Source organism: Pieris brassicae, chromosome 6 (genome assembly GCF_905147105.1).
Source record: "Pieris brassicae chromosome 6, ilPieBrab1.1, whole genome shotgun sequence".
Taxonomy (NCBI): domain Eukaryota; kingdom Metazoa; phylum Arthropoda; class Insecta; order Lepidoptera; family Pieridae; genus Pieris; species Pieris brassicae.
In genome coordinates, this window is record NC_059670.1 from 21,506,652 (window position 1) to 21,530,461 (window position 23,810).

Genomic DNA, 23,810 nt, shown 5'->3' on the forward strand with positions numbered 1-23,810 from the left:
CAGCAATAACGCTAATATATATAATAGATATTATATAATATTCATGTCTTTGTTTAAAACCTACAAAATATTATATAATTAAACATTTGAAAAACATACTACTAACATAAATAGGAATAGCAACCCTAACAAGCATAGAGTACATGCTTTTAGTAGTTATTTATGCTAGCAACACCAATAAAAAAAGAAGATTGTTTGTTCGGCTTTGGGTGTCAGCCGCTTTGTAATTTTTTTATTGTGATAAATATAGAATTAATCAGTGATATCGTCGCGTAAGTGAATAGAACATGAAATAACAAACATGCAATGAGTTTACTATTGTGGCTCCTCGTGTATTTTATGTGAAAGATAGCTTCTTCCGCCATGACTGTAGTTCACTTGGTGAGGAAGTGCCCCGTAACATTTGCGCTTTATTTCGGGTGTATTGCACTTTGTTATCCGGTTTTAGGTAAGTTGTAAACAATATGTATAAATAAAACAAACAGTAAGTGAAGGATATTGTCACATTATTTCTGTAATTACTGTTTTTCAAGTTTCGTAGCTTGTGAGAATCTATATTTTTTCACAAACATACTGGCAATGAGGTATTGCTTTACCCCAGATGAGGGAGTTTTTGCAAGAAACATAGTTAGCTTATTAGTCGATACAGAACAATGACTATATTTTTACTAAACCGTACCCTTCTCTATTATGTGTAGGTGGCATTTATTATGGGCTTTCTAAACTTCATAATTTATTATTGTTTATGAATAATATCTTGCTGGCTCAAGAGATGCAATTCATCAATTATCTGATGATTGGTGGGTCTATGATATTGTATTGAATGCTGTGTATGACTAAGAATTTATTTACCTGCTATAATTCCACACTACCAAATACTTTTACTAATAAGTAACTATAAACATACAGATAAAGCACAATACTTATTGTGTTTTGCTTAAACTATATGATTTATGCATTGTTTTGATGGGAATATATTTAAGATACCTTATATTGCAACCTAATTTATAAAAGTAGTTTATAAGATACAAAGCCAATTATTGCATTATTTACATAACTTGTTATTTTAAAGTATTTGTGGTCAGTGATAGAAAGGAAACAATATCTCCTAACCTATCCTACATTGAATCAATACTAAAATCAGTTCTTTTTTCTTAGGCTTTAATTTCTATTTTATCTCCTCTTTAAAGTTATTAAATATGTATCTTTAGTATTTGTATGTAAATAACATGTGTACTTGTGTTAAATTTGGTTAGTTAATCTTGGCATGGCATGTATAGAAACCTGAAAACCCACATATTTATAAAAATGTTTTATGGTAATACAAAATAATTTACTTTAGATATTGAATTATTATTTGATAGATAATTTGTAATTTGTAAATTATTATTCACATTTATAACACCTAAAATTTATCAGACCTAACAACATCAAAAGTTTGATGTTTATAGCATCATACATCAACATTTGGGTAATTAATGATTATTAATTTAAAATAAGCATGAAAGGTAAAAAACTAATTTATATTATTTGTTATAAAGGGAAACTAAATATAGCTATTTAGAATATGACTCTAATAATCTACTTGATTAAAGCAAAAAAGTTGATTATTATTATAAAGTCAATTCATTTAGAGAAGAAGTAATTTGTTTCATCTTAATTTATTACATACGGACATATAGACTTGGATGATTAACAAACATAATATACACAAAACTATTTGTTTTGGGTAAGCTATTGTTTTAGTTTGTGTTTTCAACCTTGCGCCAGGGGTGCACATAAGAGTCTCTTCAAGGTGTGAAGTATTTGACTTTCAGCTTTCAATACATATACTCACACATAGAACTAAGAAGGGGATGTTTGAAACTTGTAATTTTTCAGATATTTAATTTAATTGTATGGTTTTTAAATAGCTAATCATAAAAACACCCTTAAATTATTTTATATCTATTAAAAGTATCTTAAAGTCATTTCAAAAATCTTTTAAAAACCTGTATTAATATTTTTTCTGATTATTATAATAAATTATAGGATATTTTGTGTATAACTTCCATTATATGATTAAATAATAATGAACTTGAACTAGAAAGGAAATAGAGCATATAAAATAAATAATTTTGTATATTTTTCAGTCAATTTCACAGAAAATTACTGTTGTTTTGTACATTTTTTTACTATGTTTTACAAATCAATTATGTATATTAGGAAATCTCAAAATATCCTAGGTGCTCTCACATAAAAACTGTATACAATATCATAGCTGAAACTCATGTTACAGCTCAAGATGTGGCAGAGATTCTGGACTTATCATCAAAGGGTGAGCTTGGTGGATTATCTAACATCAGCTGCAGTGTTGCTCCGAGTGAGGTTCAGGTGGAATGGCTTTATAATGGGGAACCTGTGAAATTTGATGAGAGGTACATATTAATGTTTTTTGCAATTATTTTTTAATCAAAATCCAATAACTTTTTACTGTAAGTTTTCTTATTTGATATAATATTATTAGTATTTTGATTAATAGCCTATACTGCTCCATGATTTCTACCAAGATATGTACTATATTTTGCCTATTCCCTCCGTAATGAAAGCTTATAAGTACCTTTTTAAAGCAGCCGTTTTGAGGCACCGACGCGTAAAAGCGGCGGGAAGAGACATCTGTCTGCAACGTTGATCTTGTGAATGCACGAACCAATTGTTGTCTACTACTTTGTTAGCATTAATTAATTTCACTTGAATACATAAAAAAATGACTAATAATTATAAAGGTATTTAATTTAGGCTTTCCAATAAGAACGAATGTTTTAATACTTATAAGCTGTCATTGGCTATTATTATTATTATTATTACCACAAGCTGTCGCATTAAATCAACTGAGTTAATCCGATGAGCGAATATTTTTGATGAAGTGTTCTCATCGTTAGTCAAGTGTCACGTATCTTGATGGGGGTTGAGTGAGACCCTGAATCAATAGGAATGGATCGAATATTAATAATTTATTAACGCCTACATTGTTAGTATGGTAAAATCAAAATAGAAATCTGAAAACTAATACTTAGGACATACCTTTCGCCTTTCATCTGTATCAGCTAAACCGACTTAGGGGCTCTTATGAGAATTACAATTAAGAGAAATAGCAGTATTTCCAAGTAAAAACCCACCTAACACGGACGTCCTAACTCGTTTAGCAGTGTATAAAACATATTTTACAAGGGAGCTTAGAGATTATAAAAGCAATATCAGCTCCGCATTTCCATTAATAATATTTTCAGTAATTCTAACTTATTTTATTTTTGGTTTCATTTTTTAAAGTCGCATTCATCGTATAAGCTTGGATTAATATTCGTTGTCATACGATGAAAAACTAATTGAATTGCACTGCAAGTAGGTCGGGTTATCAGTCAGCTCCTGATAGGTTTGCTTTATAAAGGATAAAGCTTTAAACTTTTAACGAAGCTAATATTGATCTTTCAATTTTGTACTATGTTTGGTGTATCGCTTGTTTATGTTGAAATGTGGATAAATTTACACCAGCGTATAAACTCATAGTCTTATTTAAGAGAAGTCTGGAATACTAACAATAAATTGTCGCTATTTAACTATGAATTATTGATTTTTGGCCGATATGTATATATTTTAATTTCCTACTTTTAATTGTATATTTTACTATAAAATTCACTTTAGGTTTCTGTATACTACATTATTTGTAATTTAATTTTACAAAATAATTAGCGTTTCGTTTTCTCTTACTGTGTGTTTCTAGACTTGCCTGAAAGATCATGTTTGTGAGCGTTAAAGCGTAAATAAAAACAGTTTTGTTTTAAATAAGAGTAGTATCAGTGAGACCTAAGCGCTATTTAAAATCTTATGTAACCCAGATTGTTTTTGATTGACGAATAACTGAACAAACTTGGCAAGTGTTCTTTCGTTATTGTATTGTAATTGATACTACCTGTGCTGTGGTCTGGCCCCGTTGACACTGTTGACCTAAATTTATGAGAAAATATGCGCCTACGCCATCCTATATCTTATTTACTGGTCTGTCCTTTACTCCATAAATAGTATGCATCTATAAGATGAATATATATTTGTCTAAATAGACAAATACGTCTTTATTGGTCCCAGAATTTCCTTATATTAATTTGTTGTTTTAATGGATTTTTTTTACGAAAGTATGACAAAATCTTATTCGTTACTGACGTACGGGATTATCGTTGACGCTAAGACTTGACCCTACTTGTCGGGAGAGAAATACTTATATTAAATTTATTATTACTTTAATTAAAAAATTCTGCACATAAATTGCGAAGGTTTAAATAATAGTTACCTTAACATAGTTCAAACGTAACGTAACTAATGGTTACTAGAAAATAACATTTTACGAATGACGGCCAGTTACCCGTAAAAGTGCGAATTAGCTGCCCCCTTACTTTAAGCAGACTATTACTTTGTAGCTGGACGGATTATAATAATCTTCATGTGTCCTTTGGCATATTGGCGAGGTACAGACACATTTCTTAGCTTTTTTGAATTTATCCGGTAACAATTGTTTTGCCTATCGAAATAGTTTTTCCTGCTATTATATGTATAACAACGAATTGTGTAAAAATAAATATAATCTTACAGAATCAAAGAAAATTCTGAAGAGAAACTCTTGCACAAAAAGGACTTAGACGGGAACCAGCAGAAATATAAACTCAGTAACGTGTCGATATCAAACACAACAGCGACCGATGATGGGAACTACACGTGTGTAGCGAAACTAGGGGAGAAGAGGTCAGATAAAATGGTCATACTGGATCTAAGTTTTCCCGGAAAACTGGTGAGGAACACGGCCGATCCTATCAAGCAGAATGCGTCCGATCAGGTCAATGTGACCTTGGAGTGTGTTTTTGAAGGTAGAGTTTGTATATATGTATATTTTACTGTTTAATGCCAACAACCGCTGTAGTTCCCTACTTGTAATAGTAATCTCAGTCTAAAATTCGATTATCGGCGTATGCAAGCTTGTTTAGCGGGCTCGAAATTATTAATATTAATAATATCTATAACTTCCTTTCATTCAAATCCTTCTAAATATATATTTAATTATGTTTATCGAACTGAACCCCTGTAAAATTCTAGTTTTTATACACCTCAATTTGCGATTAGGTTATAAATGTACTATAAATCAATACTTATACAATCAATATAAAGTTTCGAAAAATATGGATTTGAATATATTCATGCACTCAACAGAGTTTACTGCATCTTTCATAAAGATATTCGCCGTGTTGACAGTTTTCACGAAAATACTCTCGTTTGTAAGAAATGTGATAGTTTTATTTTTAACAGTTCAGGTCATACGTGGCTAAGCTCGCTAAGTACTGTAAAACAGTGTAATGATGTCCGGATGACTTTAAATCGTTTAAATCTCTAATATCTCTACTTCTAGTCTAAAATACTAAAGAGCAAAGTTTATTTACTTATTTCATAGTCACAGAACCAAGTAGTTTTTTTTTTTAGAATAAATATGAACCCTACCTAATTTTAATTCGTTTCAGTGTATAAACCCAGTGAAGTGAAATGGTGGAAACAGGGGAAAAATGATGAAATTACCGATCTTACAACGAAGCCGCCGAACAAAGTTAGTCTCAAAGAAATCCAAAGTAACTACGAACTTCGTATACACAGCCCCGAAGACAACGGGACCTACGTCTGTCAAATATTCGACAACGTGACGTCACTAAATATTACCGGAAACGTTGACGTCATAGTCTTCGCTCCACCCCAAGTCGTGATAGACACCGTGATACCAATCGGCGCTTCACAACTTTTCGTTAACTGGACGGTGAGGTCGTACAACTCGCCGATAAGGTTCTACAACCTGATGTACAGGAAGTTGCCCTCGACTGATTTCAGTCTTTACACAAGAGAGAAAATTGGAGTCAAGAACATATCGTTTGTCATGGAAGGCTTAGTGAATTCAACTAAATACCAATTAAAGTTGGAAGTGACCACTATGCACGGTCAGAGCAAGCCACACATATATGAATCGACCGTTCGGACTTTGGACAAAGATCCTATTTTCGTGCCGAATATTTCCATTAATGGATTTTCGGCGACATCGGTCACTATCGGTTGGGCTCCTCCGCCGGAAGACATAGCTGAGCTGATACACTATTACCTACTCGAAGCGAGGAAGATGGGTGAAGTGGCTCCACGGAGGGCATATCACTCTAGGGATAGTCGTAACTTGCCGTATATGTTTGATAACTTGGAACCACATAGCACTTATGTTTTCAGGGTAAGTCAAATAGTATATACATTTTTTTTAATAAAATGGAAACATTACAATGACAAAGAGAAAATAACTTAAACATTAAAAGTAAAACACAACCTGCTGCATTAGTAAAATAACCACAAAATACAATTTTTAATTTGACAAAAGCAAACATGACTGACGTACACTTAATATTATTTATTAATATTAAACAAAAAACAAAATTAAATTACAAAAAACTAAACAATAATCGATATTAAAGTATGAGGGGAGCAATATGGATATCCAGACCTAGCTCGTTTATCAGAATGCTTAATCTGGACATTACAGACAAGCGTTTTTCTTTATATATCCAGGTTTGCGCCTGTTCAGACTTCACAAAGCGATGTGGCAACTGGTCTGGTGAAATGCAGGCGGCCACCCTGGACGGAATACCCGGTCGACCTGCCAATGTGACCGTCCATTGCGCGAGTAGCTGGATCAATCTCACCTGGCAGCCTCCTCTGAAGCCCAATGCTGAGATTAAAGGATATACGGTAAGGACATTCACGCAGGACATAGTGTGCACCTTTGTAGATAAAAAATGATTATATGAGTATTTAACCACGTTCTGAATATCAAGGGGGTTGAACTGATGAGAAGAGCTTGCAAGAAAGTTATGCCAGCATTTTGCCAGAATATTCTACCTTGCATTTGCTATATCTGAAAGAGATTGAGACAGCGTCTGTGAATGTTCCCGGACCGAAGACTTTCCAACACGTCAAGTGAGCGTTTCTTAAGGCAGTTTCTGCTGCGCACCACCACTGTGTGGATACAGCTGCCGACCGAAGTATTTCCGAACAATATTGTCTTAGGGTCCTTCAAGAAAAGAGCATCCCTATTCTTAAAAGGTCGGTAACGCACTTGAGAGCCTTGTGGCAATGCGAGTGTCCATGGGCGGCGGTATCACTTAACATCAGACGAGGCTCCTGCACGTTTGGTTAAAAAAACTGCCAACATTTATCGTTACATTCTGAAAATTTATGCAGTAGCTTTTGTGTTCATCACGAACAGACAAACAAAAGCTTTGCAGGAAGTAGGAATTATTTTATGGAAGCGGTGCTTTAATGAACTTATGTCCTTCAGATGGAGTTAACAGGAAACGCCACATACAGGGACCGGTATGGCTCCGTCAAAGAAGCCATGTGGGGCCCACTCACCAAGTTCAAAGCTAATGATTCCAGGAGTGTTCGGTGAGATTTCACTTTTCAATGACAATTTATTAAATAACGGATTATTATTATTTTTACCTAGCGATTTGTAGTTAATAGAGATGACTGCGACATAGATATTTAAAAAAAAGTTCAGTTCATCATTCCACAGTATAAAAATGTATGCTTATTATTTTACGATGTTTGCACGATAATAATGTTTCCAGGTTCGAAGATCTCCAACCGAACACAAACTACACGGTACGCTTGAGTGCGATGACTCGAACCCGTAGACGAGGTGAAGAAGAGACTAGGTATTGCTCCACCGCTCCGGCGCCGCCCGACTCACCACCGAGGCCCAGGTGGAGGAAGGTAATATCATCAAATCAACATTTTTCTTGAAAAATGAAACTTTATCTGTTCACAAATTTGACAAGATGTTTAGCAGTCATTCGCCCCGTAAACACACAAAAAGACTGTTTATGTTGTGATGCGGGGACTCATCTACTAAAATATATGTAAAAATACATTATACATGTCGGAGAATGAATATTTTGAAATTCCCGCCACTCTGAAGTTAGTCGTAGAATGCGGTGTGGTATGGTAAGGTAGACTGTCAACGTTGACAATTGACAATACCTAGTCTGTGTGATCTACCAAATGTCAGTGGCGCGACTGTTTTGTGGCAGTAAGTGAATTGTTTAGTCACTTGAGTTTCGAATGTCGCCTGCGCCGGACGTGCGCACTGACTGTGTTATAATGTCGGACGATGGTAGTAACACCAATTTTGCAATTATTAATCGCGTTGAATCTGCGACATACATACTCACGGCTCCAACATACATATATGTATATGTAACCTTAACTTAAAATTTAATTTATTACACATAACTTTTGCAGATACTGGAGAACGAAAGATATATGTTTACCATGTATCTTCCAAGGATATCGGAGAGGAATGGACCCATCTGTTGTTATAGGTGACTACTTAGTTTTTTTTATGAATTTTAATATTTGGTAAACTCTTCTTTCTTTGATAGTCAACAAATCTGCTTATTTCAAAACATACCACTTCAAAAGATGTAAAGTAAATGTCATAAACACAAATCTCGTTCGTACATCTGCTATTATCTATTTATATTCTATGGTATGTCAAACTATTTTATGTATAAAATTATATACAAAATGATTGTTCACAGAGTGTACATGGTGCGTCTTCTGCCGCACTCTGATTGGTCAAACCTTCCTCCTGCCCGAGACATCAGTGTGCTCCAGTACGAGGAAGCTCATGCCGTACAGCCCACTTTGGGGGCTTATATCACCGATGTCTTCTCCAAGTGAGTACATCTTCATTAATCATCAAAATTTTATTATACTTCTGTCTACTGGATCTTTGTTCAAATCTTACTTCTAGTAGTTCTTGTTGGATTAAAAAAAAATATTTCTCTTTAACGTACCGTGTGTGTCCAAGTTAAAATTATATTTTTGGACTGATTTTATTGTCAATTGTCAAATAAGAATTATTTTTAATTCCAGCGATAGATTCCCACCAGACTCGGAAGTCATTCTCGGCGACGGCAAATCCATTTTCGATAAAGAAGATCCGGGCATCGTTCGACCGTCTTGCAAAAGATGTCTTCGTAAGCCGCGCCGGGTGTTAGACACCCCTGTAGTTCCTAAGACGACTACCACCGTCCCGACTACTAGAGATGACCTGTTCGAGGAGGAGATCGATACTACCGCTGAACCAGATCTGGAGGAGGAGAAAAGAGAGAGAAGATCGTACGTGGAGGTTGAAAGGTATGCACAAATAAGAAACAAATTTAACTGATTCTGAGCATAGAGCATAGAGCTTCTTCTGAGACCAAGTATGTAGTTACATAGTTTATTCATTCACTCATTGACTCACTCACTCTCTCACACATTTGCACCCACACACTCACTCATACACTAAGGCGTGTTGATAACAGTTGAAATAAATAAAATAAAAGATGTACTTAAATTATATATAAATATATTTTAAGGAATTTATAATTGAGTTTTGGTTATACCCCAAATCTTACACATTGTAATGCGTACTTAAAATAAATAAACACATTTTTATTTTATTTTTTATGTTGAAATTCCAGACTTAACTGAAATGCCTCTGTTCTTTCGATAATGTTAAAAATCTTAATTAAAACTAACAAGCTATCTCTTCTATCTTCTTCTAAGATGTGAGAAGCATCTTAACTACTGCAAAAGTCCAGTTATGGCCTCTTAGTAAAATTTTGAAGAAAAAAAACTTTTTGAATATGTTAAATGCGATAAACATTATTATGTACGGCTTATGTTTCAGAGACTACATGAAGAATCCAATGATGATGGACAAATTGGTGGACGAGGAGCAGGATTGGGAAGAGGTGATCGTGAAGGACGGCATCTTGGATCCCGCCGCTAACTACACGTTATTCGTCGAGCTCATACGTAAGATTTATCTCTCGGAAACGATTTATTATTTGTATGTATATTATGTGTTCCGTATCTGCAATAATTCCTTTTTCAGCGGGCAACGACCAGGACGAGGCCATCTACAGCGAATACGTTAACGTGCTGATGCCCGCTGCCACGCCCCCTCCGTCTACGCACAACGCTACTTTGGAAATTGCTCTACTGGTGAATACGAAGCATTGTTATATCAGAGATACTCCCGCATTAAGAAATTTTACGGCTGGTATTGCGGATATGTATCTGATCGTTTGCGAGGTGGTAGAGAGCGACCTCGGCAACTACTTAACTGATTTTCATATTTTTTTTACCAATTAAGCTGTAAATTCACAAAGATAACTATGATTGTGTTCTGGGATTGTTTGATAATGCCTACAAAAGTTGCGTCATATGTCTAACTTTCATATTATATGATATGATTTATCAAAATATTAAATGTTTATGGGCTACGAAGTACTTGTCATGACAGCTTAAGAGTGCCGAGATGATGGGGTATAGTCGAAAAGAACAAAACAATATCGAACAAACCTAGGATTCACTGAAAGACACTCTTAGACAAAGTTATGAACTTTCTCAGATTGTGCTTTCGTTTGGTCCGGGAATGTTAACTTAGTATATATCTGAACTCGTAAATCCACTTCAACGACTAGTGCTTATATAACTTAAGATCAATGCTTTGAATGCGTTTATTCCGTGGCAGGTGACGTGCGCGGTGGCCGGTCTAGTGATTGTGGTGATGGTGGGAGTGTGCGTGGTGCAGAGCCGATCTGCGAGAAAACTGCCGCCTCATCCGCATCACGCCAATCTCGAGATGAATCCCATACAGGCGGCTCTACGGTCAGTATATATTCTAATTTTCATAGTCCAAATGTTTTGATAATATTTTAGCTGTTTAATAGAAAAATCGAGTAAAAGGATATTTTACGTAAAATAAAATGAATATACAGATACGTAGTCGGTCATATTGGACGACAGACGACCGGAAGTGCCACGCCTCCCGACTTGCCTCCGATACCGAGAGATCAGCTTCCCGCCGCATACGCCGAACGTCAGGCGGACTCCGACTATGGCTTCCAAAAGGAATTCGAGGTAGATATGGAGAAAACATTTATTCAATTACTAAACGGGGATTTCAAATATATGGTTTAAATCTCAAAGAACAAATCTCAGCTTATATTGAGGATTTTTTCTTCCTGTAACTGGAAGTATATAAAAATGGTGATTGTTCTTGAAGTGCATGTGTTTGATGGGTTTGGTTATTTTTAACAATGGAGGTATTGATGACTTATTACTAGAACTATTCTTACTATAGATTTTTGTATTTTTATGTATGTTAAATTTGTATTTTTTTTATATTTTATAGTAGGGGTGAATCCGATATCGATATATCGGCGATACTTTGAGTTTCCCGATAGAACGATACTTTTTAACGCGCTTTAAAAAAGTAATTTAAGCGCGCATCTTGTTTGATCTAGTTCGTTGCAAACGAGGCACGAGACGATGGTCTCTATGCCAGGGGAATCCCCGCGCTTCATTCAGTTTGTTGTCTCTCTCACCCCCCTTTGTCGCCGCGTTTTCCGTTTCGCTAGTCGCTTTAGTTGGCTTTTAACTGCTATCGCGCGTAGTATTTTTTCGATACCAAATTAAATAAAATACAGAATAACATTAATCTTATCAATCTTAATTATTAACAGTTATTTATTTATTTTAATTTAGTAAATAATTTTATCTTATTCAAACTTGATATATTTTACCTTAATTTTTTTTTTTAAATAAGCGTTTGGTATCGGTATCGTATTGGCCAACATACCTTTAGGTTTTTCTTCTTTCAATCTCTTCGTGTTTGTTCTATTTGTCTATCTATTGCTTGTCACATTAAATCTTGTATTTTAGTTTTCTTAACTACCAACGTAACATATCAGTGTGCCGAGCGTTGGAAGGCTTTTTCCAATAAAATAAATAAATATGTGTTTAATTTGCTTGTACTGTACGTCAAAGCATATCAAACGAGACTAAAATATTTTTTTATTTAATTAAATTTGGTGTGTTTGTTCGGTCCTACATCGGGTACATATCTAACGACTGACCAGCGTCTAACCTAATCGCTTATCGCTTTGAGTGTAATCCTTAATCAGGACCAAACCGGGACAAGTTGTTGCAGATGCTGCCCGAGTGTTTCCCGGACAGGACCAGCCACGCCTCCGAAGCCCGGGAGAACCAGCCGAAGAACAGATACCCGGACATCAAGGCTTACGATCAGACCCGGGTGAAACTCGCCCAGATCGACGGAATAAGCGGCAGCGACTACATCAACGCCAACTATGTGATGGGATATAAGGTCAGTTCTCAACCCGGGCAACGTCGAATGGGAAAAAATCTCTAAATAAACACTACATAGCTTGATACATTGATACCTAACCCGCTATTATTTAAATCTAAAATTGGAAGCATAATATTTTTCATTTATTTGTATTTAAAAAAATATAGATAGATTGTTACGTATACTGTAGATATAGCATTATATATGATGTGCTGAACTTGAATAAATAAATAGATGTATGACGTATGTCAAAATCCATTTCACTTTTGACATAAGGATAACCGTCATTCCTGAGTTTGAATATGAAGTTTAGTAAATAGATCTAGAAAATATGTTTTAATTCTTCTACTTAACAAAAACCCTTGCACGGCGCATGAGTCCCCACTAAAAGCACAATATCTAACCTGTGTGTTTGTCTCTTGCTTACTAAGGACCCCTCGGACCACAACCAGGTACTGCACGAATCGCTCGCTAAGTTTTTTCTCATCCAACTGTTAGATTTTCTGCATACCTTAAATCATTTTAAATGTTTTTTTTTTCAAATTGTAGTTTCATTATTTGTCAGATTAGTCTTAGTTGGTAATGCAGCTTTTATATTTTTCTATACTCTTCACTTAAATTTTGCTATCAAGATTAGGATCGATTATGGACATTTTGTGAATTATGAGAGCAGGATATGTAAAAACCTAGACCACCGAGATATGGTCCATTGATCAAGATGATATGTTTTTAAAATATAATATGTAATTATTATTATATTCCATTATTTTGAGAATATATTGTATTTGTAAGAAGAAGACTATTTTGTAGAAATGATCTAATGTTTCTAAAAAGCAGTCGAAAATCGAGTTCTGCAAATATTGAAATAAATTACCACAATCTGTACTAACGAAGTTTTGTCCCAGGAGCGGAAGAAGTTCATCTGCGCTCAAGGCCCAACGGAGACCACGGTGAACGACTTCTGGCGGATGATATGGGAACACGGCTTGGAACTGATCGTGATGCTGACCAACCTGGAGGAGTACTCCAAGGTGAAGTGCAGCAAGTACTGGCCGGACGAGGTCCGCGGGAGTCGGGCCTTCGGAAATATAACGGTTCATCATGTTTCCGAGAAGCGGTAAGTATATCACAATTGCTCTGTTATTAAAGTCGTTTATTTTTGTTTATATATATATATATATATATGTCGCAGATTCAACGCGATTAATTGCAAAATTGGTGTTACTACCGTCGTCCGACATTATAGCACAGTCAGTGCGCACGTCCGGCGCAGGCGACGTTCGAAACTCAAGTGACTAAACAATTCACTTACTGCCACGAAACAGTCGCGCCACTGACATTTGGTAGATCACACAGACTAGGCATTGTCAATTGTCAACGTTGACAGTCTACCTTACCATACCCCAACGCATTCTACGACTAACTTCAGAGTGGCGGGAATTTTAAAATATTCATTCTCCGACATATATATATCTATAGAATAGGAAGGCAAAGAAGCCAATAAAGGCAGTCATGGCAGCCCATGGACATCCATTTTTAGTGGTTGCTTTGGAGGTCGTATCTCTCAGGGAAGACCCCCACCAGGAGTCGATATCAGAGTTCACTTCAAAATTGTTGTTTTGGTTACATAATATTACTGTTGATTGGTGATTATTATCAATATTGCAGATATTCGGACTACATCGTACGAGAGCTGAGGATATCGAAGCAGGCTGTGAACTCTGATGGCCAACCGGTCGTTGAGAATAATGGAAACGCTAAACGAAACGGAGGTCAGAATTCAATTTTTATTTATTTAGGTGGTTAAAAGAGCACTAGGAGACGAAACGGAATGCTTAAGTGGTTTGGCCAAGAAGGGGTGAATGAGAAGCTGTCAACACGTGAGGAGACCCTGGATCTCCTCTCCTCCCCTTCGGGAAAAGAACGTGATAGTAAAAATATATGATTTAGAGGACGCTGAGGTATGATTGAGAATCTTTTAAAACACCTTTAGATCACAGCCATAAATTCCAGATTGCGGTATGGGCGAGCTGAGTGCCCCGACGTCCCCACAGACGAAGGGCGAAAGCCGTCTCGTCCGTCAGTACCATTTCCTCATGTGGAAGGACTTCGCCGCCCCCGAGCACCCTCACTCTATACTCAAGTTCATCAAGGTAATAGTTGTCACAATGGTTCACAGACACAGATGTGTGTCCCTTTATTTACAACTGACGCTCGTTTCAGCGCGTGAACGAAGCGTGGTCGGTGGCAGTGTCCCGGGAAGTAGTGGTCCATTGCTCGGCCGGTGTGGGTCGAACTGGGACACTGGTGGCTCTCGACTGCCTCTTGGAGCAACTGCGCGACACCAACTGCGTGTCCGTCTTCAATTGTGTGGCTGAGCTGCGGGCGCAGAGGAATTTCCTTGTGCAATCGCTGGTTAGTCATAAGTTTAATTATTTTAGCATGTTTCATGAGTTTTAGCAACATATTTATTTATATAAAAGTATTATGTCCTTACATATGAAATTGGCGTTTTGTATGGGATGGGATCAAATATGTATTTTTCTTAAATATAATCTAATTAATTATTCAACGTATGTACCATTGCTATCTTTTAGGTAGTTCACTGATCCCTTTGCTAAAAAAAACGTTCGGACGTGAGTCAATAAAATCTTTGAGCGTCTTCGACTGGCCCATCAGAGTTTAATTTTTTACCTTTTAAGAAGTTATCCAAATTTCGAAAAAAATTGTAATCTGTTAAAAAAAGGTCAGGGATACGGTAGATGTCTTAGAAATTCCAATTGAAGCTCCTCTAATTTGGTAGTAGTCTGTTGTGCAGTGTGTGGCCTAGCGTTGTCCTCAAATAGCAGTGGCCTAGGTAGATAGACCAGCCTTGGTCGTTTAGCTGACAGAGTTGACTGATCGACAAACGTGCTTCGACAGCTGCGATACATTACTCAACCGGCACAATAATTAAAGGATTTAAATCGAATCATTACCTGTGATGAAATAGTTTTAAGTTTTTCTAGTAAAGTGATCAATGAACTACCTATAAACTGGCAAAAGTGCATAGACAGTTATTCTATTTTTTTTAAATCCCATACAAAACGCCAATTTTATATGTAAGTATCTAAACTATTGGATGTTGTATTATTACACAATTGTGCGTAAAAATCATTTTTAAAACAACAAATTTTGTAACATTCCACTTAAGACGGTTACATTACATACATTTGACATAGCCCTTACTCGTCCAACAAATAATACAAAATGCGCCAAAATTGCAGAAACAATACGTGTTCGTATACCGTGCCTTGGTGGAGTACGCTCACTTCGGCGATACGGAGATTCCGGCCTCGCGGCTCAAGAGCGCCATCGACAGACTCCGAAACACGCCCGAGGCCAGCGACAAGAGTCTCATGGAAATGGAGTTTGAGGTAAAATTAATTCTCGAAAGTTGCTTTCGAATCGAGAGCTTTGAACGGACCAGAAGGACTGGCGAGATCTCGGTAATGGTCTCCTCCAGGCTCCATTCCATTTACTTTATTTTTCAAAAAACATTTACTTTTTTTCTTCAGAAACTCATCCGTCCGCCAGTGATCGAGAGCGCGAAGTCGTGTGCGGCGGGCGGCGGCGAGGAAGTGAGATCTCGGAACAGATCCACCGACTGTCTGCCCTACGACCGGAACAGGGTCATCCTGGCACCTCTGCCCGGACGGGACTACTCCACGTACATCAACGCGTCGTTTATTGAGGGTGAGGAAATAAAAAAAACTTTCACAATTCAAAAATTACAAATCCCAAGAGATTCTCTACTTGCTTAAATTGAATATTTTTACTTTCATACAGGTTACGACAATTCTGAAGGCTTCATAATCACACAAGACCCACTTCCCAACACAATCATGGACTTCTGGCGAATGGTCTCCGAGCACAATGTCTCCACTATCGTCATGCTCAGCGAGGTGAGTTTCCCTTTTAACTCTTCTCTTCAAATGTAATTCAACTCTTGGATAATGTGTCGTACAGTAGTTTAATCATTTAATTCATTTTAGTGTATTTAATATTACCTGTTTCCATATACATAAAGTAATCTACTTTGCAGTTGGGTGAAGGCAAGTGTCCGCGGTACTGGGACGACGGGACGGTGCAGTACGAGCACATCTCAGTGGAGTATGAGGAGAGCGAGTCCTGCCCGTATTACACCAGGAGACACTTCACCGTTACCAATAACAAGGTGAGGCCGATGACGTTTCATTGCGTAGCTTTTCATTAGGATTTAGTAATAAAAGTATTACTAGATGGCGCTACGTACACATTTTTTTTAAATAATAAATATACCTTAAATAAAACAATAACTTGCACTCGTATGAGCATGTCGTTTATTATTAGTTGAATTGAATTAATTAAGTTATATTTAATTTTTACTCTTATATTAAATAAGTAAAGTCTAGTTTGTGTTTCAAAAGGTGGGTACTTTCGGAAAATTATAATAATTATTTTAATATTCGTAGAATGGGAAAGAGTGTCATTAATATTGTCTCTGGCCGTCTGAAACTTTTCAAAAAGAGGAATACACATTAACTAAGACTCAATAAATTTATGTACATTTTGGAGGTAGTCACAAATTATTAACTATCTGTTGTGAATGTTTTTGTCTCATCAGAGCGGCGACTGGTGCGCCGTGCGGCAGCTGCAGTACCACGGCTGGCCCACGGCGGCGGGTCACGTGCCCGAGGTCACGCGCGGCCTGTGCGAGCTGGCCGAGCGCACGCAGCCCTCCGACCACGACAACACGCGGCCCGTGCTGGTGCACTGCCAGTGAGTGGCTCTCTCCATGATCGCTTCTTTGTAACGTTTGAACGATTCGATAACACGCCAAATATTCAGATACGGCACGGAGCGGTCGGCGCTGTTCGTTGCCCTGTGCATCCTGACGTGGCAGCTCCGAGTCGAGAGACGCGTGGACGTCAGCGCCGTCGCCCGGAAGCTGCGCTCGCAACGGACCAACACCATCGACACTGTGGTGAGACCGCTTCCGATATTAGACGAGTTCTCTTGGAATATTTCGTGTCGTCCTGACGTTCTCCTCTTTCTCCTCGTTCGTAACGACAATGCCCGTTTCCATTTTCAGCTCCAATACGAATTCCTCCACCGTGCCATACTGAACTACGCGGAGCTCCACAACCTGCTCGACGACAGCTAAACGTTAAATGATGAATTCGGTGAATGAGACAAATATAGATGTAATCTTTTCTAATGACCTTTTGTACTGATGAATGAAATTGATATATTTTTTTATACTTTTGTTACACTGACGACCCTGTCCTCCGAGCTATGTTGTCTTTATTATAAATTAGGTTATGATTTCTAAAAGATATTTTTTATCGTCAGTGTGAAAGGAAATCTTCGGTTCGTACCTTGTGCGTTTTTCGGTGCGTATTGGCCTCCTATCCTGTACTTTTAGTACTGTATTTACACAAATTGACGGTGCTAAGTTCGATTGAGAAAATTTGGACTTTTCCTATCGACGTCACGAAGTCGATTGGCAGGTAGAATTGTAAGCTTGTCTCGAAGCGAGGAGATCTGACGGTTTTGTTATACTTTATGGTTTTTTAGTTTCCTGATATTAAAGTCTAGTATTAAGTGGCGTCGCCGCCTACGCGCTCGTTGTGTCCGCTTTGCGAGCGTTTATTTATATTGGTATTTATCGACGGGTAATAGAATGGTTAGTTCACGTCGTTTAATACTTTCGAAATGTCAATGCTCTTAGCTTTTGGCAATTTTGTGATCAAACTATCCTAAAATCCCATTTTATTACCTCGAGGCTTCTACCAATTGCAACTATGTCCAAAGAGAAAAATTGTATTTATTTTTGCTAAAGGAGCGGCCGGACGAAGCATTTTTGTTTCTTTTCGAGGGTTTATGAAACCTGGCCAAAACTTATACCCCGACGCGTGCATACTGATAGTCGTTGTAAATATCACATTAAAATGTATAATTTATTCAATTTATGTTGGTTTTCTTTAGAAAAAATAACGAAAAATAAATGAAGCCACGGTCCATTGGCCAAAATCAAATCACTTCATGTTCGATTTCAATCATACATGATTCCCCAATTCCAAATTTTTATGACTTATCGAGAAATGATTAAAACATTTTTCAATAAATAAATTTCTACTATTGATGTATAGTATCGGCAATCGGTCCTTTCGCCGATTTTATATTCGGTTGTAAATTGAGGAATATCACATCAGTGTGCACGGCTCACGATCCTCGGTGTATACCGTTTTAGTTAGTTAGGCCACGAGTGACTGTTTATATGTTTAAATAGGCTAAGCTAGTTAAGATTTCGTATGATATTTTGTGTAACTGTGATGTTGTAGGGAAATGTAACATTCGGACATCTTACGTCATTTTATAAGGAAAGTTTTATCGAAATTTTACTCACCTAGCATTCAACGTTTTGAAAATATTTAAAGAGTATTTTAAATATATTGTAGTACAACACCAGCCGGTAGGTAAATTATAATAGATTCCTTTTGATCTGGTTAAAATTATATCGATATATTAATAGTATAAAGCGAGTCGCATAGATAATCCAATAAATTAGAATTATTTATATAAGTTATCTCACGTAAGCACACAATAGATTTTAAGTCTCGATAACATCACAGTTGCACACTTGTATACAGATAGGTTTAAGTACAATCAAATGCAGGAGCTACTCGATCGGCTCTCCGAGGTAGCTGCTACGTTTGAGGTGACAATTCGGGAAAGATTTTTATAAAACGCGGTAAAGACAATGCACAAAATTGATCAGAATGAAGTTTGAATTGGCTGCTTACGGTTATTCAAAAGTTTAGCTAAACTGTATGGATTTTTATAATTTAACGTGTCCTATTTAAGTTCATAGTCAAATTCTTAGTACGTTAAGATACGTACGTGTTCGCGTATACACGTATACGTCGGCTTTATATTGCCGCATGTTTTATAAATATCTCAATGAGTCCTTAAGGAAGTGGCTGGCTTGTATCTGCAGTCTGAGGCTCGGTTTTAATACTCAAACGATATTGGCGGTACGTTTACGCACAAGGATGATTTTCGAAAATTATAATGAAGAGGTACTGGAAATAATACCAGTACGCCAAATTTTTTATGGCAATTAAGGGTTGATAGTGAATGAAACGGAAATTGTAAGCAAAAAAGTGCTAATCAACCAGCATTGCTATTTTTGTTTGGTCAATGTTCAGAAGCGCGGCAGCCTAAATTTACTTCTTTAGCCATGATCGCCGACCTTCGAAAGGAGATGGCGCTCATGCCAAGAGCCAAACAGACAGTGTAGTCCGTAACTATTTGACCTATTTGATCTCTTAAATTGTGTTCAAGAAAAACCTGATACAAGCCAGGTGAGCGACTGACGTGTGTTAGCTTTTAAGAACGCTGTAGGTTTTTGTATGAATATAGAAGATAAGTTAGATTTCGTACGAAGACTGCGTGTATGCGTAAAATGGTATACCTCGACGGCCTAAGAAACGCCATATGATTTATTGTCAGATTCACACCATTACTTCTAGATGAAACACCGTCAAATGTATGTTTCCATCAGTAAAACTATACATATGTTTGACACAATGTTAACTAATACATTAAATGAATTTACGAAAAGTACAACTCCGCTGAAAGTTACGAATAATACAAGTCCTTATAATAACAATGTATGTATAATTATAAATAAGCTTGAAAATTACAGGTACTAAATTGTCTCGTGTAACTAGCCCACCTATATGATACCTAAATTAGGTTAATTAAACGTATACTATTTTACGTAAATCGCGTCTTAGGAGTTCAAATTTATATCGCACTACTGTGGTATGCTGATACAATTTAAAAAAAATGTTAGCTTTATTTTTTCTATTACAGCTAAAAACATACTTGCACAATTCTATTACATTTACTCTTGAAAATCGTTAGTGAAGCTGTGTGTCCCATGTCTGGCAGGATTGTTTGAAGCCGTAATTTCTGTCAAAAGTTTCAACAAGAAATGTTTCCTGTTATTCCGCTTATTATTGTACTTCTAGTCCTGACTCTCCGCTTACTATTGCTCTGTTTAACAACACGTAGACGTTTTATAGTAATCGATGGGTACGAATAACCCAAAAGAATCTGAAGAGTAACTAAAATATCAAATTAAATGTTTATAATATTTTTTTAGTTTTAAATTTGTTGAAAATAGTTCAAAAAGTTGAGAAGCGCAGCCTATATTTTAAGTTAGGTTAAGAAAAAAATCCTTTTGATAATTTTATATCGAAATCGCTTTGTATATAATATTAAGTAGTTCGCGCAAAGTCAAAAATTTGTATTGTAGACATTTTTATTTGTATCAATAATTGTATTCAACGCAGTTCTATTGAGATAAGTTATGTTTTTTTTTATTTTTGTAAATAGATTAATGCAGGTCATGTAATATGATATTTTTGAAAATATACCAATATTTAGAAATTGTTTTTTTAATTCATCGTGTGTTTAAAACATGCAGTGTATAAAATAATTCACCCTCTTAATCATCCTTTTTGAAACGAGCCCCTTTTTAATTCTTGGTTATGGTAGATTTCTATTTTAGTAGTCTGTGTAGTTTTGCGCTGATCGATTACTATTATATTCAATAAATCTCCGCTGACTAACGAGTGAACCAAGCGTCAGCTGACGCACGCTGAGGGTGACTCTTGATTCACTGTTATTTGGTTTGGGCTTGGAAGGTTGCAGAAGTAGTCGAAGAAAAATAAAACTCAAAGTACGCCGGCTGAATTTTTTATGCTACTCGCGTAATTATATAATAAATTACATTTAAAACTTGACCACGTGATTGTTTAAACAATTGATATTACGTAAACAGCGATCAGCTGCTTGTGTAGCGGTGGAAAACCGTCAGCTAGTGCTGTACAGATCTAGATTATTCCAGCAGTACGAATATTGTATGTTTTTGACGTGTTTCATTTCATTAACGAAATATACATAACACAAAACAATATAGAGATAGATTTTCGCAACAGTTGTGAAGGCTTGTTTTTCCCTTTTCGGTAAAATGCAGGGTTAATGCTGGAATTCCGACAATGCAGAACACAAATTTGTTTTTTTTTTATAATTTCGTAATCATCAAATATTAGAGCAATTAATTAAACCTAGTTAAATTTCATTTTTCATTTCAACCCCCTATGCAGCCGACTATTTTTTCGAGCTCAGTATGATGTTAACAACATATAAAAAAAGTATAAGGTGGCGTTTTATCGCTTTTGCAACCTCCGTCATCGATGTTAATATCAGCCGTAATACTTATGTATTTGCAACGCTACCTCCCGGACTATATAAACTATGAATTTATTTTGTTTACTCGTACTTTTAGTGCAACAGTTAAACATTCCTAACAGAATAAATTAAAATCTGTTTAGTAGCTTGCGTGCTGATTGAGAGCTTTATTGAATTGCGTAAATCGATGTTGACGAACAAGGCTATATCACGCCTGCATAATGCATTGATCGGAAGCATGTTCGAGTTTAACTCGTCAGTCTGGGCCCGGCATGAGACGAAGTACATGGCTTTTTGGTATTATCCTTTAATGTTCCCAATGTTGTTTGTGTGTTGGCTTAGCCGACAGCTTGTCTGCTACGTTATTAGTTTTTCGAGGATTTATTAATCGTACCGTTTTGCAAAAACTATTATTTGTACCAAGAGGCGTAAACGAAGGTTATTTATAGTCCCAAGGGCAAATTCGTTGAGAGTACTTAATACTGTTTCCAAAACGATGGATATTTTATATGTTCTTAGACCGAATTCGCAAAAGCAACGTCAACTAGCCAATTTTACGGTAACTATGTTACAACAATTACATTGGCTGTATTTGTTAGGGTAGTTGTAAAGTTAAAATAAATAAATATTTGCCTACTCTGAAGTTGTGTAGGATTGGTTATATTTAATTGTATCGGCTTGTCTCCGCTCATGACTAACGAAACTAAATAAACAGTATTTATTTTTTACTGGCAGGATTAAACCTATTGAGAGACAAGATGGCGATATTACGAAGTTGTTATTATTTTAATTCATACTGTGATATTTTTTCAAATGAAAGGGATAAAAGTCTAAGAATTATAAATATACATATGTGGCAGAAAGACAGCATAACATATAGTGTTTGTTAAAAGACTGAAATTATATTTTACTAGGTACCTACTACTTTTGAAAATAATTTACAATAAAAGCATCTACACTTAGTCAATGCAAAGTTAAAGAATATTCATGAAATCTTTACATTTGTAAAAAATAAAACTCGTTATTACAATATTAACAAAAAAAGACATTTATTGTGTACTAAAAACGTAATACAAATAGGAATTTAAGTCGTTCACGTAAATACTGTAAGACAAATGAGTTTTGAAGAAAACGCTTTTTATCTTCACTTTTCTCCGTTAGCACTCGCTTGAGATGTCTGATCCTTGATCTCCTTCCTGACTGGACCAGTTTGAGCGATCGGAACTGATCTCTCATTCTTCAGAGCCGGAGCCACTCGCGGAGCTACCACAGTGAGAACACCGTCAGAGGACAGCCGGGACTCCACAGTTTCTGGGTTGCAGCCCTCGGGTAGTGCGTACCGCCGAGAGAATTGCCGAGAAACGAAGCCGTGCTCGTCCTTCTTCTCCTCGTGCTTTCCTTCAACCACAATGTAGCCATCAGCTGTCTTAACCGTAATGTCCTCTGGTGCAAAATGCTGAACGTCCAAGTTCACTTGAAATTTCTCCTTATCCGCCTTGATGGTTGAACCGACGTCTCTTGTGGCGGCCGCCAGTTGACGCCAGGGTCTATAGTAGTCCCTGGATAGCATGGGTGTCACAGCTGCGGTCAGCAAATCATCAGGCGTGAGAGCCAAACCAAAATCCTGGTCCAGCACTCGGTGAGGATGCTCGTAGCCAAGAATGAAAGGTAATAAAGACATTGTTTTGTATATTCGCAGTGCGTTTGCTACAACTTGTACTCGCTATCGCTTTCCGAAAAATACTTGTCGAGACGCCGGCCGGCGTAGCTTATATACTGTGGACATAGCGCCATCTAGTAAGCGGTAGAATAATCTAGAAATACTTGTTGACGCGTGCGTTTCTAGAACACACACGAAGCTTAGGTGGCGCGCAACGTTCCTGGACGTTCTAGACTATTCCGCAACTGGTGTCATAGTGTGCAACTTCAACGTAAAATTTGTATGTGTGCGATTTCCAGACGCCCTCTTAGGTATTCGTTAAATTTTATAATATAAGTATATACGTTACTTATGTTTGTAAACTTTTTATAGTTATATATAACACTTACATAAGCTCTTTATGATGGTCAATAGCTAAATAAATATGTTTGCAAAAACTACACAGGTAAATTTATCTTCTCAATCAAAATTAAATCAATGGATACGCAATAAAAGATAACACATAATAAAATATATATGTATAATAATAATATATTATACTAATACAAATAATTTTATATTATACACACACATATATTATTATTATTAAAAATATTCCTTTTACCTCTA

The 23,810-nt window shown here is 36.5% G+C and overlaps 2 protein-coding genes across 4 annotated transcripts; one reads left to right on the forward strand and one right to left on the reverse strand.

Moving 5' to 3' along the window:
• Positions 1-203: 203 nt before the first annotated feature.
• LOC123710705 (tyrosine-protein phosphatase 69D) lies at positions 204-20,690 on the forward strand. Of its 3 annotated transcripts, none has more exons than XM_045662804.1 (26): positions 204-448; positions 2,279-2,417; positions 4,624-4,895; positions 5,541-6,283; positions 6,616-6,795; positions 7,385-7,491; positions 7,677-7,821; positions 8,350-8,429; positions 8,649-8,786; positions 8,986-9,249; positions 9,788-9,915; positions 9,995-10,104; positions 10,637-10,773; positions 10,884-11,025; positions 12,089-12,274; positions 13,162-13,373; positions 13,925-14,028; positions 14,270-14,409; positions 14,480-14,671; positions 15,523-15,672; positions 15,814-15,991; positions 16,085-16,200; positions 16,341-16,472; positions 16,902-17,056; positions 17,126-17,261; positions 17,370-20,690. In XM_045662804.1, exons 1-26 carry the CDS (start codon positions 364-366, stop codon positions 17,439-17,441), a joined length of 4,443 nt encoding a protein of 1,480 aa, XP_045518760.1. In that variant the 5' UTR covers positions 204-363; the 3' UTR covers positions 17,442-20,690. The 3 variants fall into 3 exon arrangements, with proteins under 3 accessions (XP_045518760.1, XP_045518761.1, XP_045518762.1); XM_045662805.1 differs by having other exon boundaries at positions 17,126-17,258; XM_045662806.1 differs by having other exon boundaries at positions 12,098-12,274.
• Positions 20,691-22,565: 1,875 nt separating this feature from the next.
• On the reverse strand, positions 22,566-23,300 carry LOC123710712 (protein lethal(2)essential for life-like). Its single transcript, XM_045662834.1, has one exon. The coding sequence runs from the start codon at positions 23,220-23,222 to the stop codon at positions 22,686-22,688; it is 537 nt and encodes a 178-aa protein (XP_045518790.1). The 5' UTR covers positions 23,223-23,300; the 3' UTR covers positions 22,566-22,685.
• Positions 23,301-23,810: the final 510 nt, after the last annotated feature.

Bases quoted from the DNA above. Each gene is read 5' to 3' on its own strand.
- LOC123710705 (XM_045662804.1), top strand. From the start codon at position 364: ATGACTGTAGTTCACTTGGTGAGGAAGTGCCCCGTAACATTTGCGCTT. The intron at 8,430-8,648 runs GTGACTACTTAG...GATTGTTCACAG, and splicing joins GGACCCATCTGTTGTTATAG to AGTGTACATGGTGCGTCTTC. The intron at 15,673-15,813 runs GTAAAATTAATT...TTTTTTCTTCAG, and splicing joins TCATGGAAATGGAGTTTGAG to AAACTCATCCGTCCGCCAGT.
- LOC123710712 (XM_045662834.1), bottom strand. From the start codon at position 23,222: ATGTCTTTATTACCTTTCATTCTTGGCTACGAGCATCCTCACCGAGTG.